Raw genomic sequence first — 18,329 nt, forward strand, 5'->3', positions numbered from 1 at the left:
AGAAGCATTCTGACCAACAATAAGCATATCATCAACATAGAGCAAAAGAATAATAAAATCATCACCAGAGAATCTCTTAACAAACACACAATGATCAGAAGTAGTCTTCTTGTAGCCTTGCTCCCCCATAACAGACTCAAACTTCTTGTACCATTGCCTTGGAGCTTGCTTCAAACCATACAAGCTCTTCTTCAATCTGCACACATAGTCCTTTTTCCCTTGTGCAACAAAACCCTCTGGCTGCTCCATGTAAAGCTCTTCTTCCAAGTCACCATGAAGAAAAGCAGTTTTCACATCCATTTGTTCAACCTCTAGGTCATAACAAGCTACCAAACTCAGTATAGTTCTGATAGAGGACATCTTCACAACCGGAGAAAATATTTCTTCAAAATCAACCCCTTTTTTTCTGAGTATAACCCTTAACGACCAATCTAACTTTGTATCGTGGAGATGAAGACTTCTCTTCTTGCTTCAACCTGTAAACCCATCGATTCTTCAAAGCTCTTTTGCCCTTAGGCAGTTTCACCAATTCAAAAGTATGGTTCTCATGCAATGATTGAAGTTCGCCTTTCATCGCTTCAACCCACTGATCTTTGCATTCACTCTCCATAGCCTCTTCATAACATTCAGGTTCTCCCCCGTCAGTCAAAAGAACATATTCATCAGGAGAATACCTGACAGAAGATCGTCGATCTCTGGAAGACCTTCGAAGTGGAACTGCTGGTGGAGCTATAGGTGCTTGTTGTTGATCATTCACAACATCATCCATGGGAGTATCAAAGTCACCTATAGTCTGATGGTCACCACTAACATCACCATGCACATCATCCTGGATAGGATCTGGTGAAGAGTCTAGGGGAACCGGATTCACATCGATCAAGTCACCACTACCTTGTGAATCCACTTTCTCCGTCTTATCAATGTCATCAATGGTCTGATCCTCAATGAAGACAACATCTCTGCTTCTCACGAGTTTCTTCTGAACTGGATCATAGAGTCTATAACCAAACTCACCATCTAGACCATAACCAATAAAAATGCATTGTCGAGCCTTGGCATCCAACTTGGATCTTTCATCCTTTGGAACATGAACAAATGCTTTACAACCGAACACACGTAGGTGATCATATGACACGTCTTTACCAAACCAAACTCTATCTGGCACATCACCTTTCAAAGGGACACTAGGAGACAGATTTATCACATGTGTCACTGTATTCAAAGCTTCAGCCCAAAACGATCTTGGTAACTTTGCATCTGACAACAAACATCTGACTCTCTCAATCAATGTTCGGTTCATTCTTTTAGCTAACCTATTTAACTGTGGAGTCTTTGGTGGTGTTCTCTGATGTCTGATTCCCTGTCGCAGACAATACTCATGAAACGACCCTGTGTACTCGCCACCATTATCAGTACGAATGCACTTCAACTTCTTCCCAGTTTCCCTTTCAACTGATGCTTGAAACTGTTTAAACACCTCAAAGACTTGATTTTTAGACTTCAAAGTGTAAACCCATAGCTTTCTTGAACAATCATCAATGAAAGTCACAAAGTAAAGTGCACCACCATGTGATCTTACTTTTATCGGACCACAAACATCTGAATGGACCAACTCTAGCAACTCTGATTTCCTATGAGGAGGATGGCTTCTAAATGAAACTCTTTTCTGCTTTCCTGCTAGACAATGAGCACAATTCTTCAGTGTAGCATTCTTTAAACCTGAAAGTTGATTCTTCTTCGCTAAACAGTTAAGCCCCTTCTCACTCATGTGACTGAGTCGTTTATGCCACAACTTAGTTGAGTTGTCATTCAGTGTCACATTCACCGTCTCTCGAGAAGTCAAAGCTTGCATCAAGTACAAATTTGAGCTCTTCTTTCCTCGAGCCACAACCAAGGAGCCTTTAGTCAGCTTCCACTGCCCTTCACTGAAGGTGTTACAGAATCCCTCATCATCAAGCTTTCCTGCAGAAATCAAATTCAAACGGACATCCGGTGCATGTCTGACATCCTTGAGAGTTAACTTTGTTCCATTGTTACTTACCAAGCTAACATCTCCCATACCAATAACCGAAACCAAACCATCATTACCCATCTTCAATACCCCAAAATCACCAGGAGTATAAGATGTGAAGAATTCCTTCCTCGACGTGACATGAAGTGATGCACCAGTATCAATCACCCAACTAGTCTCGTCGCATGCTAGGTTGACCAAATTCTGATCACAAATAACTAACAAATCTTCACGAGTAACAGTAGCAACACGCTCAAATTTTTCATCGTCATTCCGGTCGTGTTTATCACCACCACCTTTGTTCTCTTTCTTCCACTTGAAGCAATATTTCTTGATATGACCTTTCTTACCACAATGATGACACTCAAGATTCTTGTATCTCGATCTTGACTTGCTTCGGCTTTTATCTCTACCCTTTCCATCTTTGTCTCTGTTTCTCCCCCTGTTCTCGATAACCAACACCTCGGACTGTGATGTAGAACCCTGAGATCTTCTTCTAACCTCTTCATTCAACACACCACTCTTAGCCAAATCCAAAGTAATAATACCCTGTGGAGCAGAATTAATGAGTGAGACTCGAAAGGTCTCCCAAGAGTCTGGTAGAGTAGCAAGCAACCAAAGTCCTAAAATCTCGTCATCAAATTTGACACCCATACCAAGCAACTGATTCATCATACTCTGAAATTCACTAACATGGTCAGCTATAGACATTCCTTCTTTATATTTCAGCGCCATCATTTTCTTCAGCAAAAATAACTTGTTATTGCCCGACCTCGAAGCATACAAGCTTTCAAGCTTCTCCCACAATGTTCGAGCATGTGTCTCCTGATCAATGTGATTGTAAACATTTTCTTCAACAAATTGCCGAATAAAGCCACACACTTGTTGATGCTCAAATTCCCATTCTTCATCACTTTTCGAATCGGGTTTTGAGTAGTAAAGACCGGAAGATGCAAAGCCTTCACAAACAACAAGTCCTTCATTTTATTCCGCCAAAGTTGATAATTTGTGCCATTCAACATAATCATCTTGCTCGTATTAATTTCCATAATTATCTGACACGATAACCAAGCTCTGGTACTAGTTTGTTGGGAAGAAACCGAACAACCGAAACAAAGCGAAAGCACAACCGGTGTTCTTTCTCTCCTTATAACTCCTGTAAAAATTATGGCAAGCACAATAGCACAAGATATGTTCTCTAGCAACCTTAATCAACCACAAATCAACTAATGCAACCACAACAAAAATAAATAGAGACACCGATATTTTTACGTGGAAAACCCCTTTAAATCAAGGGTAAAAAACCACGGGACTTTAGAGTCCGATAAAGAGCTCCACTATCATCAAATGTTCAACTACAAGATCACAATATCAAGCCTACAACAAGCATTCAACTCCGACAAGGCTAACAACATGTAATCTTTAGCAAAAGAGAGAAAAATGAGAGAACATCACCAAAAACGTAGCTGCTGAAAAATGGGTATTTCCGACGCTACAAGACTCGGATGAAAAATCCGACCGTACAAAGTCAAGAACACCTTATCACCTAGCTGCTGTCCAAAAATCAGCTCAATCGAACCACGGATGGACCTTCGATCGAAGAGTTGATCACTGCTGCACCAAGCTTGAAAATCTGATTTTTTTTTATTCTCTTTCTCTCTATTTTTCTTTAGCTCTCTGCAGAAAAATTTCTGCCCACTCCCGTTAATAAGCCAAAAAAATTGGCTTTTGACAAAACCAAAAGAAAAAGGAAGGCAAAACATTTGTGCCAAAAAATATGGGTTTCCCACATAGTGGGACCCATACCCAACAGGAGCTTGAGACAAGATCTCACTCAACCCCAAACTACTTCTTCGAGTAGTCAAACTATTTAGTCTAGCAGTGATCTCTTTGACCTTGGGAATCATGGAATTCTTAAACGGAAAAGAAGTGAGAGTGGAACTATCACCAGTAAAGTAGGTAGGAACAGGGATTTAAATTGCGGTCGCGGTCGCGTTTTCGGTCGCATTGCGTTTATCGCGGTTGCGGACATAACGGATGCTATTGCGGTCATTGCAGGTATCGCGGTCGTGAATTTTACATTACTTATTGTGTATTGGAGCTTGAGACGTAACTCTTCATAAGCAAACTCGTCCAAGATGTCATCCATATCGTAAGCCAAGTCCTGGAGATCCTCCAACCAATTCTTCACACCCATGTTTTTAATCTGTTTCTCTTCTGCATCGTCCAAAACTGCTTGGATATCGGGCAATATGGACTCCCACTGTTTGAGCTGCCAGTGGAGTTGCTTATGATCAGCGACAAAGTTGAGTGCAGAGTCGAGCAACTTGCCCCCCAACAGCTCCAGAAACACAGACAGAGCAGCCTCTCCAATGACAGACATGGTGGAATTATGAGAAAGAAGATGAAGAGAGAAATGAAGAAAGCCAAAATGGAAATTCAGGGACCAAAATACAAAGAAAGAGAGATGGACTCCGTATAATTAGTGAAAGTTGAAGAAGTTGGCAGAATATTTTTTAAGCATCCAATAATTCAGACTATGAGATGGAAGGCATTGGCTTGTGATAAAGAAGGTTGACCCCAAGCGGCTGTTGACGGGGAAAAGAAAATGAAAGTGAAAATTAAAGAGGTCCCACTCCAAGAAATTATTGCACCCCCTCATTTCTTATCTTCCTGCAATTATTTGTATACTTTTTTTTTAGCTATAGTAATTTATTTCGCTGTCTATCTTTATAAAAAATTATTTTATTTTAATTTTTTAGTCTTTGAATTTGATTTTTTAAAATTATTTCAAAATATATGAAAATTTTAATATTTGTTGACTTTTCTATACGACATACACATATTAAAATAAGTTAAAATATTTGTAACACTGGAATGGATGGATGTCATGCAAAAATTAATAATAAGCTTATAAATTAAAGTGAGGAAAGTTATTTCATAATAACATTTATATTTTTTTTTAAATTAAATAATATGATTTTATTAATTAAATAGTAATTGAATCAGAATGAATATATTGATAATACTTAGTTCTTTTTAGCAGGTAAAAAACTTATTTAAAAATAAATTATTTGATTATTAACGATTGTGTCATTTTGGCCTTCCTTGGAGTTGAGAAGAAAGCAAATAGAGAAATTGGAAGCACTACTTAACCCATAATGGTAACGCAAATGCAACTATGGTTAGGTGGAAATGTAATAAAAGTAAGGCTTTCAAGCTTCAGATTGCCTGTAAAAATGATCAAATTATATATCACATTTACCATATTATCTGTCTTACACAAACCAAATATCAGTGAATCACAATCTTTGCCTATCTTTTAAAGGGTTGGTCTGAGCATGACAAAATAAGGGATGCTCTGAAAATTTGATGATGCATCCATCTATAATCACAGAGATTATATTGATATGAAGCAGTAAACAAGATGGAGCTTCCTTCCGTACCTTCGAGTAAAAATTGGTTAAATGAAGTCACGCAGTCAGTCACCTAAGACACTGAGTTCATTAGTGTCATTCAATCCACATGATCGAAAAAGCAATTCTTCATCAGGTGAATTAATGCAGCTCAAAAGTAGCTTTCGAATGGATTCATCATCTGAGAATTTCTGAGAACTAGGATAGACAACTTTGAGATCGGCAGACAATAGTTTGTGGAAACACTGAGGCTGCAAGTTCCAAAGAAGTACAATCTCAATGTCACCAGTGTTTTACAAGTGAAAACCCCAAAATTGCAGGTCTGTGAACTCTCTTGTGTTAATGCTTAAATCGAGCTCTCTAACTACATGCCATACTGCGTAGTGTATCCCTCCCTTATCCCTGCGAGGATCAATAATAGACAGTGGTGACGACTCGTATCCTTGCACAATAACAGAAATCTATTATTTATCCACAAAGATCATGAAACTATCAAGTAAAGACTTATTCTTTTGAGATACCATTGGTCAATATTACACTGGAATGTCAAATATTTTCAACTAAAATCCCATTCCCATGTACAAAGGTTATAACAATTGCAATTGAACACATTGTCTTCAAAAAAAAGAGTTCATATATTATAGAAAATTTTAGAAAGATGGAAAAGAAAGTTTAGGATTGGCATAGCAATGTCGAAAAGAAGGATCGACTCTACGGCATATTCCAAGTCCATTCCAAAATTTGTCTGTGCCAACCCATATTCTGAGAGCTAAGCAAACATATACACAAAGGAAGCTTAGAAATCAGAACATGCAGATGAAAACTGAACATTCACTTTGCTGAACAACAAATCAAATAAGCTAAAGGAAGGCTAGTTGAATTCATCCGCTATTTTTGCCAATTTAGTATTCAATGCCTGAAAAATTGAATACAAAATATATAAGACTGATTGCTATTATCTTGTTATTCTGAGGACAATCACATATATGGAACTAAAAATGCTATGAAATTGCTTAATGTCTAAAATGGTTTCACAACTGTGGTTTAAGTGTGGAGAAATCAGTGCCAGATTTTGCTGCTTTACTTTCAATCTAATTCCCTTGGGATGACTGTTTTATACTGAAAACGCACATAAGGTATGTGGGCAATCTTGGACCACTCTCGACCTTTACCCCTACTGCACCCTTCTTCTAGCAACGGGCAATTGATAATATGTAGCTGCTCAAGTGAAAGAAGCATTTCCTTTTCTGGAAGAGATGTGAGTTTTGGACAATTACTGATTTCCAATTCGTGAAGCGAAGTGAGGTGTTGAAAGCCCTTGGAGCACATGAATTCCAAATTCTCAAAATTTTCAATGCAGATAGATGTGAGAGGAGGAGGCAGCATTCTTCCTATCCCTTCTTCTGGAAATGACACCACATGTGAGCATCCCTCACCGCCGATATTGAGCTCTTGAAGAGAGGTGAGTCTATTTAATCCCCATTCAACAAGTGATGCATACATTTTGGGTCCATTTGAGATTTCAAGTGATGTGAGATTCACAGGGAAACCCTCTTCCGGGAAGGACATATCAGCTGAACACTTCCACACCTCTAATTTCTGAAGGGAGGTGAAGTTGTGGATGCACTTAGGAAGGGCTCCAAAATTTTCACATTTGAAAATCGAGAAAATGAGGAGATTTGTGGCGGGAAACCCACTTTCTTCAAACCAAACAAGACTTGAACACCCAGCAAGTTCAATCTCCTGAAGATGGATGAGCTTGTCTAGTCCTCGCGGTAAAGATTTGATATTTGGAGCATCCGAAATATAAATACTTTCGAGATCAATGGTATCGTTGAAGTCTTGGGCTATACATTCCAACAGTGGACAGCCCCTAATATCTAGCAGTTTAAGCTTTACAGGTAACTTGGCATTTAAAAATAAGCTACTTAAATTTGAACAGCTGGCAATTCGAAGATGTTGAAGCTGATTGCATATATCGCCCCTTGATGATAAACATTTTAGAGATGGACAGCACTGTATTTCCAAGTGCTCAAGAAGACAAGTGTTACTACTGGTATTCTTATTATTATCTTCTTTTTCATCAACCAAATATTGCAAATTCTCACACCACAAAATCTCCAACTTTTTTAAAGCATGAGGAATGTTACTCTTTGCAAAACAAACCAAGCTTGGACACTTTTGAAGTCTCATTCTTGTAAGGAATGCGAAAGCATGTAAGACTTCTGGTAGTTGATTGAGCCTTTCACAATCCCTTATTGCCAGAGATTCAACAGCCAGAATCTTGTCAAGTTGCAATCTCTCATCTTCTGTTTCCAAAGAGATCAATTGGGGGCAATCCTCAATCGTAAAGAAATGATGCCCAACTAATCCTAACCCAATTTGCGATAAAGATTCCAACTCCTTCCAACCATAGATGTTAAAATATTCCGAGCTAGCAAACCTCCACATTATCCTTTCTGCTGAAATATTAAACTTTGAAATGTATGAAAGAGAGACACTTTTCAAAGAGGTAACCTCCTTTGCAGAAGAAGAGCCTTCATCTACCAATTCTTTGCACCCTCTGACACTTAATTCATGTAGCGATGAAAAACTTGAAGTCACAACTACCAACTTCCTGCACTCACGAATTTCAAGTTTCTGCAAGGATTGAAGAAGGGTTGGCAACGTTCCCAACAATTGAGGACATTGTCGGATTGAAAGTTCATGAAGGCTGGGGAATTTCGAAGCTTGCTCATCACCTTCACATGGGTCCCACTCCTCCCAATTTGGCATACTCTGAAAACATAGAGTCTCTAATGATGCAAATGCACTCGATTGATTTGCTCCAAACAACTCAACACCAATCTTATGTACCTCATCCAAACCGCCAATTGAAAGATTTTTTAACAATGACAACCTTCCAATCGATGGTAGGGACTTGCAATTTTTACAGTTGAGAAGCTCCAACGACAACATATTTTTGAAGGAAGAATCTGCAATCCAAGTAGAAAATTTTGCACCACCATAATTCTCAATGACAAGTTGCTCAAGCTTTTTGGGAGGACGAAGAGAGTCCAACACCCTTTCTTCAACTTCTTTATTCCTTGAAGCCTTTTCAAACTTTTCACTCCAATGCACTACCAATCGATCAATCCCCTGCTTCTCATGTAACTTGGCTTCCCCTGCATCTTGACAATTAACATTCTCCAACCCAGAAAGATGGAAATCACCTTTGAGGTTTGACAAATATTTCAATTCTCTGATATGATGTCCATCACCTTCCCCTATAACAAAATCAGATAACCTTTGAAGATTGGTTAGCTTACCAATTCCGAAAGGCATCCTTTCTATTAAGTTTGCACCTCTGATATCAAGATATTGCAAGCTAGCAAGCTTTTCTATCTTCAAGGGTAGCTTTTGAAGTTTGATACACTTTTTTAATAATAAAGTTTCCAAATGATAAAGTGTACAGAGAGAATCAGGTAAACATTTGATTTTGGTGTAAGAAAAATTCAAGTAACGAAGATGCTTTAAATTTTCAAAAACATCAGGCAACTCAACAATATTGTATCCGCTCAAAGAGAGCACCCTTAGGTAGTCAAGTCTTGGCAACAAATCAACCAAGACAACATTAGTTAAATAGAACTCTAGATAATAACTTGTAAAAATCAAGGGTAGAAAAGCACGTAAAGAAATCGTTTGATCAAATGCTTCAAACTTCTTCACTGTGTCAAACATGCTGCCAATATAAGAAGCATGTCGAGTGCGAATTGAGAACTTCTGTTGCCTATCACCTTCCAATTTTGAGAATATTTCACCTGCAACTACTTGAGCTAAATCATTGATAAGGTCATGCATTATGAATCGGGACTTGTCTTTACTGGATATCAGAAAAAATGACCTGGACACTAGATCTTGAAAATATTGATTTCCAAGATCTTTATTTTGTGGCATAGCTTTCTGTTGCAAGAGACCTTCTGCTCTCCATAACAAGACAATTTCTTCTTCCCCAAATTCATAACCTTTAGGAAGCATGGAGCAATATGCAAAACATCGTTTCAAGTATGACGGAAGATGATGGTAGCTTAATCTCAAGGCTGGAATTATGCCACACTGCTCTTCTGGTAAGTTCCATATCTCACTCTCATATATCCTTTCCCATTCTCGATGATATTTAATTGTGCGTAGCAAACTTCCAATGGCTTTTGCTGCCAAAGGTAAGCCGTTGCACCTTTTCACCATTTTCTCTCCAATTTCTTTAAAGTGGAGATGTCCATCGAAATTTCTTGCTTTTAATGCATGCTGTGTAAATATGGATAAACAATCATCATCCGATAGTTTGTCCAAATAAAAAGTTTTGAGCGGATCGACAATAGATGAAACAATTTGAAGACGAGTGGTTACAATGATATTGGCCCCTGCTCCAAACGGAGACCGTAAGATGGTCCAATCATTATAATTCTCGTTCCAAATGTCATCTAAAACAAGCAAGAACCTTTTCCCAGACAACTTCTCCTTCAACTTAACTTGAAGTAAATTCAAGTCATTCTCATCACGAAAGTCAGGATCGATGGATTTTAAAATTGTCCTAGTTATATTAACTGCATCAAAATTATCAGAAACGCATACCCAGGCCTTGTGGTCAAAAGACTCGTTGATGGCGGCATCATTGTAAACAAGCTGAGCCAGAGTTGTTTTACCCATCCCTCCCATGCCCACGATGGAAAGGACTGAAACTCCATTGGAGTTATTACCTTTGAGCAACTCAATCAATTCTTGCTTTTCCTTGTGTCTACCAACATACTCCATAGCTCCATCCAAGACAGAAGTTGGTTGCAGCCTGGGTTGCTTTCCCTTGGAGGTTGGAGCTTGAGACAAGATCTCACTCAACCCCAAATTACTCCTCCGAGTAGTCAAGTTATTTAGTCTAGCCGTGATATCTTTGACCTTGGGAATCATGGAATTCTTAAACCCAAAAGAAGTGAGAGTGAAACTAGTACCAGAAAAGCAGGTAGGAATGAGTTTCCGTACCTTGCTAGTGCTGGTTTGAGCTTGAGTCTTTTGGACCTTGAGACGTAACTCTTCATAAGCAAACTCGTCCAAGATGTCATCCACATCGTAAGCCAAGTCCTGGAGATCATCCAACCATTTCTTCACACCCATGTTCTTGATCTGCTTCTCCTCTGCATCGTCCAACACTGCTTGGATATCGGGCAATAAGGACTCCCACTGCTTGAGCTGCTGGTGGAGTTGCCCGTGATCAGCAACAAAGTTGAGTGCAGAGTCGAGGGATTTGCCCGCCAACCGGTCCAAAAACACATAAAGAGCAGCCTCTCCAAAGACAGACATGGTGGAATTGTGAGAAAGAAGCTGAAAAGAGAAAGGAGCAAAGCCAAAATGGAAATTCAGGGAACAAAAAAGAAAGAAACGGAGATGGAACTTGGCACAATATGCTTTAAGCATCTAACAATTCAGACTATGAGGGGAATAGCCGGAGTGTCATTGGATTCTGATAAAGAAGATGCACCCAACCGACCTAAGTGCTTTTTTTTTCTTCTTTTTTTTTCTTTTTTTTTTCATTCCATAAATGAAAAGGCCAGTTACAAAGTCAAGGGGCCCAAGCCCAGAATACTACAACAATCAGGCCACAACCAAAGCCCTGAAACCCTAACAGCATGGTCTTCAGCGGTCGCCATGCAGGGAGAAGGCAGGGAGAAGACCCGAGTAAAGAAGGGGTCACCGCAACTGGCCTGAGAAGCATATGCCTCCACGGCATTGCCAATGTGAAGCAGCTCAAAAATACACCGGAACCGCCACAGCGCCGGTGAGAAACAGAGATGGAGGGTGGACCAAGGTTGAAACTTCCCTCAGTGATTGGCCATGACAGCAATCAGGAATGAACCTGGTGCATGATACCTGCAACCAAGTCCTTGTTGGAGGCTGCTTTTGATGGGAAACGAGTAACGAAAATCACGGGCGTGAGAGTGGGACCTTTGCTTTTGAATTTTGATGCTCTTCTTTTCTCTTGCTTTGGGTCATTATCCCAAATTCCCAGTAAAGTAACCTTGACCTTGACCTTGACCTTGACCAACATGGCAATGGCAATTATTAATCTTATTCACTTGAATCAAAACTTGACCCCAAATGTAATTATGTCGTATTAGTTTAACGAAGATTGGACTTACATTGTTAATTATTCATTTTACTCTTTAACATTATTAAAATAATTATTTTACCTCTTAATTTAAGTTTTTTTGTTATTTTATCCCTTTAAGTGAAAATTTTAATTAATTATTAAAAGTTAAGAATGTTAATTTTTTCACATTACTCACAGTAAAGTTATTCGATAAATAATATAAATTTAAGAATTATATAAATAAAAAATTAAAGGATAGATTGTTAAAAATAGTCATTTTTATTTGTTTCAAATTATATTTTAATCATTTATGTTTGAAATATTATGTTTTAGTCACTTATGTTATTGTTTTGTTACAAAATAGTCATTCTGCCGTTAAAATCTATTACCTCCCAAATGACGTGACAATAAAAATGTGTTTTAAATCCTAACATGGATGTCTAATTGGGATGAGGGAAGTTTTGAAAAAATTATGAAAATAAAATATAGAATTTTGGGATGTCCAGCATGAATGATTTGGGTTTTAAGGCAAATTTTGTATTATATTTTTATAAAAAAAATTATTTTTTCTCATTCCAGCTGAACATCTATGTTGGCATTTTAAACTAATTTTAATTGTCACGTCAAACTATCATTTGGGAGGTAACAAATCTTAACAACAAAGTGATCATTTCATAATAAAACAATAACGTAAATGACTAAAATATAATATTTCAAACATAGGTGATTAAAATGTAACCTAAGACAAATAAAAGTAATTATTTTAATAATTTATCTAAAATTGTATGTAAAGTTGAAGGGTAAAACAATCCTTATGCCTTAACTTAAGATTGAAACCTATTTTGCAGCATAGGGATGAGCAATGCCAATCACTTTTGGGGTCTACAAATTTGGTACCAATGAAGATAAAGGCATCCATTCTCAATCAATGCTTTATCTTTTCATTACTTCACCATGAATGGTGTTCCAAAAAGCATAATTTAATGTGCGGTAGAAATGAAAATTTCACTTCTCTCTCTAAATTGTTGGTGAGTATATAATATAAAATTGAGACCGAAAGATCTTAATTTAAATTTCACCCGTGTGTAAATAGTCTCTCACTGTGAAGCATACTTGCAACCATAAATCAAAAACAAGCATTAACAACCAAATGGATAATTGAAAAAATGTTTTAGAGAAGAAGATGAAACATGCCCAAGTGGTAAAGACCATTGTGAGGATGATCCTGAAGGCATGAACAGATCATATGTTGGAATGCCAGTATACCCATAAATGAAAAAATTATTCTAGTAATCACAATTAAAGATCTGTGTATGATGAACAAATTCAGGTTTGAATAAGGTCAAAAATATACTTTTAATAATCTAGAAAATGTATAGTAGGAAGGGGAAAAACGAGACTTTTCTTTCTGCTAATAAAGATAATCTTTTAGGTGAAACAATAGCTAAAATTAAGTTTTAATTGTCCTAAAACTTTTAAAGGAAAATTAATATATATTTTTTAAACCTGATTATCTTTGAAAATATCAATTTAATTTTAAATATGTTAACTGAATTTTTTTATTAAATACAACAATATTTAATAAATTTAATTAGGCAGGCTTATAAAATTAAAATATGTAGAACACATTTTTCACACTAGTACATGTGCATCAATCATGTACATATATAATGTTTTGTTTCAATATTGTCAAATTAAATTATTTATTAGAATATTTCTATAATTAATTTGACTTTTGTGGCATGTTAAATATAATCCCAACCTTCATTACATTATGATCGTCTCAACCAAAGGGTTTGACCTTATAGAATCTCGTAACATTGACAATAATATTAAAAACATTCTAATGTTATAAACAGTGAGTGACATTTAGCGATGCATCACTACTATCCAAGTCGTGAAAGCCAAGAAGTGGTGGTTCAATATGGTTTTCTGTGATTAAAGATATTTAAGAATAATCATATTTAAGGATTTTCAAATTTCGATTAAAACCAAATTAATCGATCGAACCGATCTAATTTGATTAACCGATTTAATTCAATCGGAGGTCGATTAATAATTTTTTGAAAATTCGATTATTGATTAATTCGAAATCGGGTAATTAATCAAACTTGATAATTAATAATACAAATTATATGTAATTTTAATTTGATTAATTTAACCAAATAAACATTATCAATTTATTTTTTTATATGTTTTATATTTGTTTTAATAAAAAAATTTATAAATTTCGATTAATTTAGTTAACCAACCGAATTAGCCGAAATATTTAGGTTCGGTTACTTTTTTTTTTAAAATCGATTCGGTTAAAGGATTAAAAAATTCAATTAATATTAATTCGATTCAATTAATCGTTTAAATACCCCTAATCGTATTACTCTTAGGACTTTATTATTAAATAATTTATTTAATACATAGAAATAAACATTGAAAAAACAATGGCTATACCTTTTGATTACAATCCTATCATGATTGACCTAACCTTATAGTTAAAAAATAATTGGTTATTAACTTCCGATACGTGTGTAAGACAAGTATGTTTAACATTTTTTTTATTTATTTAGATCATATCATATTCTTATTCCTACGCCACACATGGGTGGATACAAGTACTTAAACAAAGAATCGAAGCTAAGTAGAACATCCAAGATCTTAATGCCTTAATCACAATTTATCAAGAGAAGTTTTCGAAAGATCATCCACTGAACAACTGGTCAGTCCCCAACAACGGTCTGGTATGATCCCCATGCCGAGATTCGTCTCCCTCCTCTGGGAAAACCTCGGCTCACAAAATGGAAGCACCTAACTCACAAAAAAAAAATGTGAGGATTTATCTTTGATGGGATTTGAACCCATAAATGCCATATAAGGTACGAGTTCAAACCCCAACAAATGCAAATACTCACATTCCCTTTATTGGTTAAGTGCTCCCACTCCATAAACCCCTCAAAGCTCTCTACAGAAGCGAAAGACAAAACCCCGCATGAGCAAAATACCCAACCATTGTTGGGGGCCGACCAGCTGCCTAACGAACAACACTTTGGAGACTTCTCTTGATCAACAGTATCAATTAATAATTCTTCATCCAACACCTGAATTGCAACCTTGATACTGACTATAAAATGATCAATACTAATGCATGGCCCTTCAAATGTGACAATTACATAAATCATTCCTTTTTTTGAGCATCATTGATAAAAACCATAGAGAATACAACTTACAAATTGCCTCAATAAACTGATAACCCGTCTTTCCCTAATACTATCCTTCTATAATGTCTACCATTGGGAACCTTTATCGATTACCCTTATTCATTTACTCGTATTAATTTCCTAAGAACCTCCTAAAGAACTGATATTTTCTTCAAATATATTGAAAGGACCAACAAGTTAAGCACAAAACTTACTAAAACATAGGTTTTCTAAGATATTCCATTTCTATAAGGATAGCATTAGGGCATTGGCATATCAATACAGGGTCAATACACCCAATTTATTCCCAAATTCTTCTGAACAGCCATTGAAACTCGATAGGTAAATATCAGATTGTGATCCCAAACAATCCAATGACTTCTTCATCATCACCGAAAGCGTAAATCCAATTAGAAAATCTTTGAACAACACATTCATCAACAGCAAATAGAACTTACTGAAAGGACCAGCAAGTTAGGCACTAAACTAGCTACAGCACAATTCTTCTAAGATATTCCATATTTATAGGGATAGCATTACGGCACTAACATATCAATACATTGCAAATAAACCCAACTTATTTTCAAATTCTTCTGAATATTAGATTATGATCAGAGACAAGCTAATGACTTCATCATCATCGAAAGTAAATCCAAATAAAAAAAACCCATCAAATTTTAACAACTACAAACCCTTCAACCGTTCCAAAAAGAACCCAATTTTTGTTTAAATTGCAAATTTTATCGACAGCAAAGAACTGAAATTTTCTTAGAACCTACCCAAAAGGATCAGAAAGTTAAGCACTAAACTAGATACACTACACAATTTTTCTAAGATATTCCATATTTACAAGGATAACTTTAGTGCCGATAAACCTAATTTATTTTCAAATTCTTTTGAACATCCATTGAAACTCGATAAGTAAATATTAGATTACGATCCCAAATAAGCCAAACGACTTCATCATCATCGAAAAGGGAAATCAAATTTTAAAAACCCATAAAATTTAAACAGCTACAAGCCCTTCAACTGTTAAAAAAAAAAAGAAGAAGAAAAGGAATCCATCTTTTTATTCGAACTACACATTTTATCAACAGAAAATCAAAAGCGTTCACAAAGATCCGTACCCCCTATAGATCCAGATTGAAGTTTGTTTCACAACATCTCAGTCAGAAGAAGATGACGACGACTCGGCGGCGAGTTTTTCAAGGGCTTTTTGATGTGCCCAAGTCTCGATAGTGAGATCGGGCTTGGCGTTGAGACCGACACCGAGGATAACGATGGTGAGGAAGCTCGTGACGTAGCAAGGAAATTCCCAATCTTCCCATTTACGGGATTGACCAGGTGGTGGTGGTGTCCTATTGAAGAGGTAACCATTGGGCCGTTCTTGGTGACCGGGCGTCGTCCACCGGCTTGGACCATCGTGGGAGGAGAAGGACCGGGAGAAGAGTCGGCGGCGGAGCATGTTGGTCAAAGCCATCGTGGTGGTGGTGGCGATGGTAGAAGCCTAGCCTTGAAAGATCAAGGATAAATTCGGGGGGACTCGCTTTAGGGATTTTATTTGGTTAGTTATTTACTTAGCTTCCTGATAGTGAGAAATGCTCTCTACACGACATCGTTTAATGTTTGGCCTAAGCCAAAATAAAAATGTAAATCCACCTGTTAGTACATTTATTATTCAATGAATCAGTTCAATTTATGTAATATTCAAAATATAAAAAAGAAAATCAAATTTCAACAGATTTACATAGCTATATTTTTTAAGAATTTATTATTCTACAAATGAAATATTTTTTTTGGAATTGAATAATAAATAAAAAATATTTTTTATGTCATTTTTTAAATTATAAATATTAAACATATTCAAGTTTCATCTTTAATAATACCGAAAATCATCAAGCAACTTGGTGATGGTATACCCACTCAAAGAGAGCCCTAAGGTAACAAAGTATGTCAATGTAAAGAATTTACATGATCAAATGCTTCAAACTTCTTCACTTGTTGACCATATAAGAAGAATCTCGATTTCTCCTGCAACTAATTGAGCTAGGTCACGCATTATGAATCGGGATTTTACTTTACTATATATTTGAAAAAGACTAAATTTTGAAAAATATTGAGCTCCAATATCTTTACTCCATAGTTTAGCTTCTTCTTTTTCTGTCTTCCATAACAAACTCATGTATTCTTCTTTAAAGCATCGCAAACACTGTGCAGATTGGCACTCAAACAGTATATAGGTCAAGTTTAAAGAATCAAAATATTATTTAAATGGCACTCAAATTGTTAGCTTTGTGTTCAAAGAAAGCTTTAATCTACAATATCATTTAAGTGAAGTTCTCTTTTCAGGTTTGGGTTATAGTTACTGCAGTATAGCACGGCCTTAGCACCATGGTGTTAGAGCATAAGCCAACAGATAGAATCACTTAAACTGAAAGCCAATAACATGTTTGGTCCGATTGATATCTTTAAACCAACAAAGGGATGGGGTAACAAGAAAGAAAGTAGATGGTAGTGTGGAATGAGAAGATGATCGTTTTCATTTCATTGATTGAAGTATTCGTATCTGACACCTATATCCGAACAAAAATGCGAGGATGGAAAATCCTCTAACATTTTCCCCTACTCCTAAATTCTCAATCACAATTCTATCAAGTAAAATAGTCTTTTCCTCCGTACCATACATGTCAAACACAAGTATATTCAAAATTCTTATTCCCATGCCACATATAGGATGGATACAAGTACTCAAAAAACCGAAGAATCGAAGCTATCACAATCCTATTGGTCAATAATCCTTCATTATACTAACTACTAAATGCTTAACACTAATGTATGGCCCTTCACATATAACAATAACATAAATCATTCCTTTTTTTTTTCCCCTTCTTTGTACCATAAGCATCATTGATAAAAACCAAGTAGAATACAACTTACATATTGCCTCAATAAACTAAATAGTAATAATACCTTAAAAGAGATCCCATCCCAACAGCCATAAGGGGTCAACTGATAACCCGTCTTTCCCTAATACTATCCTTGTGTAACTTCTACCATTCGGAACCTTTACGGATATGCCATATTCATTTACTCCATAATACTACCTCTAGTCAAATGTTGGGTTCTTAATTTACTAAAGAACTGATATTTTCTTCAAACCTATTGAAAGGACCAACAAGTTAAGCACTAGGGTAAACTAGCTAGAGTACAGTTTTTCTAAGATATTCCATGTCTGTAATGATAGCATTAGGGCATAAGCATATCAATAAACCCAATTTATTCCCAAATTCTTCTGAACATCCATTGAAACTCGATAAAATATTAGATTATGAACAGAAACAGGCTAATGACTTCATCATCGTCATCGAAAGCATAAATCCAATTAAAAAACCCATAAAATTTCAACAACTACAAACCCTTTGAACAACACATTTATCAACAGAAAATACAACCTACCAAAAGGACCAGCAAGTTAAGCACAAAACTAACTACAACACAATTCTTCTAAGATATTCCATATTTATAGGGATAGCTTTAGGGCACAAGCATATCAACGTATTGCAAATAAACCCAACTTATTTTCAAATTCTTCT

The 18,329-nt window shown here is 36.3% G+C and overlaps 2 protein-coding genes across 2 annotated transcripts; both read right to left on the reverse strand.

Moving 5' to 3' along the window:
• Positions 1-6,318: 6,318 nt before the first annotated feature.
• Positions 6,319-11,435, reverse strand: LOC107924709 (putative disease resistance RPP13-like protein 1). The gene has a single exon (XM_016855268.2). It carries the CDS (start codon positions 10,870-10,872, stop codon positions 6,514-6,516), a length of 4,359 nt encoding a protein of 1,452 aa, XP_016710757.1. The 5' UTR covers positions 10,873-11,435; the 3' UTR covers positions 6,319-6,513.
• A 4,267-nt stretch (positions 11,436-15,702) lies between these two features.
• Positions 15,703-16,310, reverse strand: LOC107922717 (uncharacterized). Its single transcript, XM_016852863.2, has one exon. It carries the CDS (start codon positions 16,214-16,216, stop codon positions 15,902-15,904), a length of 315 nt encoding a protein of 104 aa, XP_016708352.1. The 5' UTR covers positions 16,217-16,310; the 3' UTR covers positions 15,703-15,901.
• Between the last annotated feature and the right edge of the window lie 2,019 nt (positions 16,311-18,329).

The sequence above is a fragment of the Gossypium hirsutum genome, chromosome A11, assembly GCF_007990345.1.
Source record: "Gossypium hirsutum isolate 1008001.06 chromosome A11, Gossypium_hirsutum_v2.1, whole genome shotgun sequence".
NCBI lineage: Eukaryota > Viridiplantae > Streptophyta > Magnoliopsida > Malvales > Malvaceae > Gossypium > Gossypium hirsutum.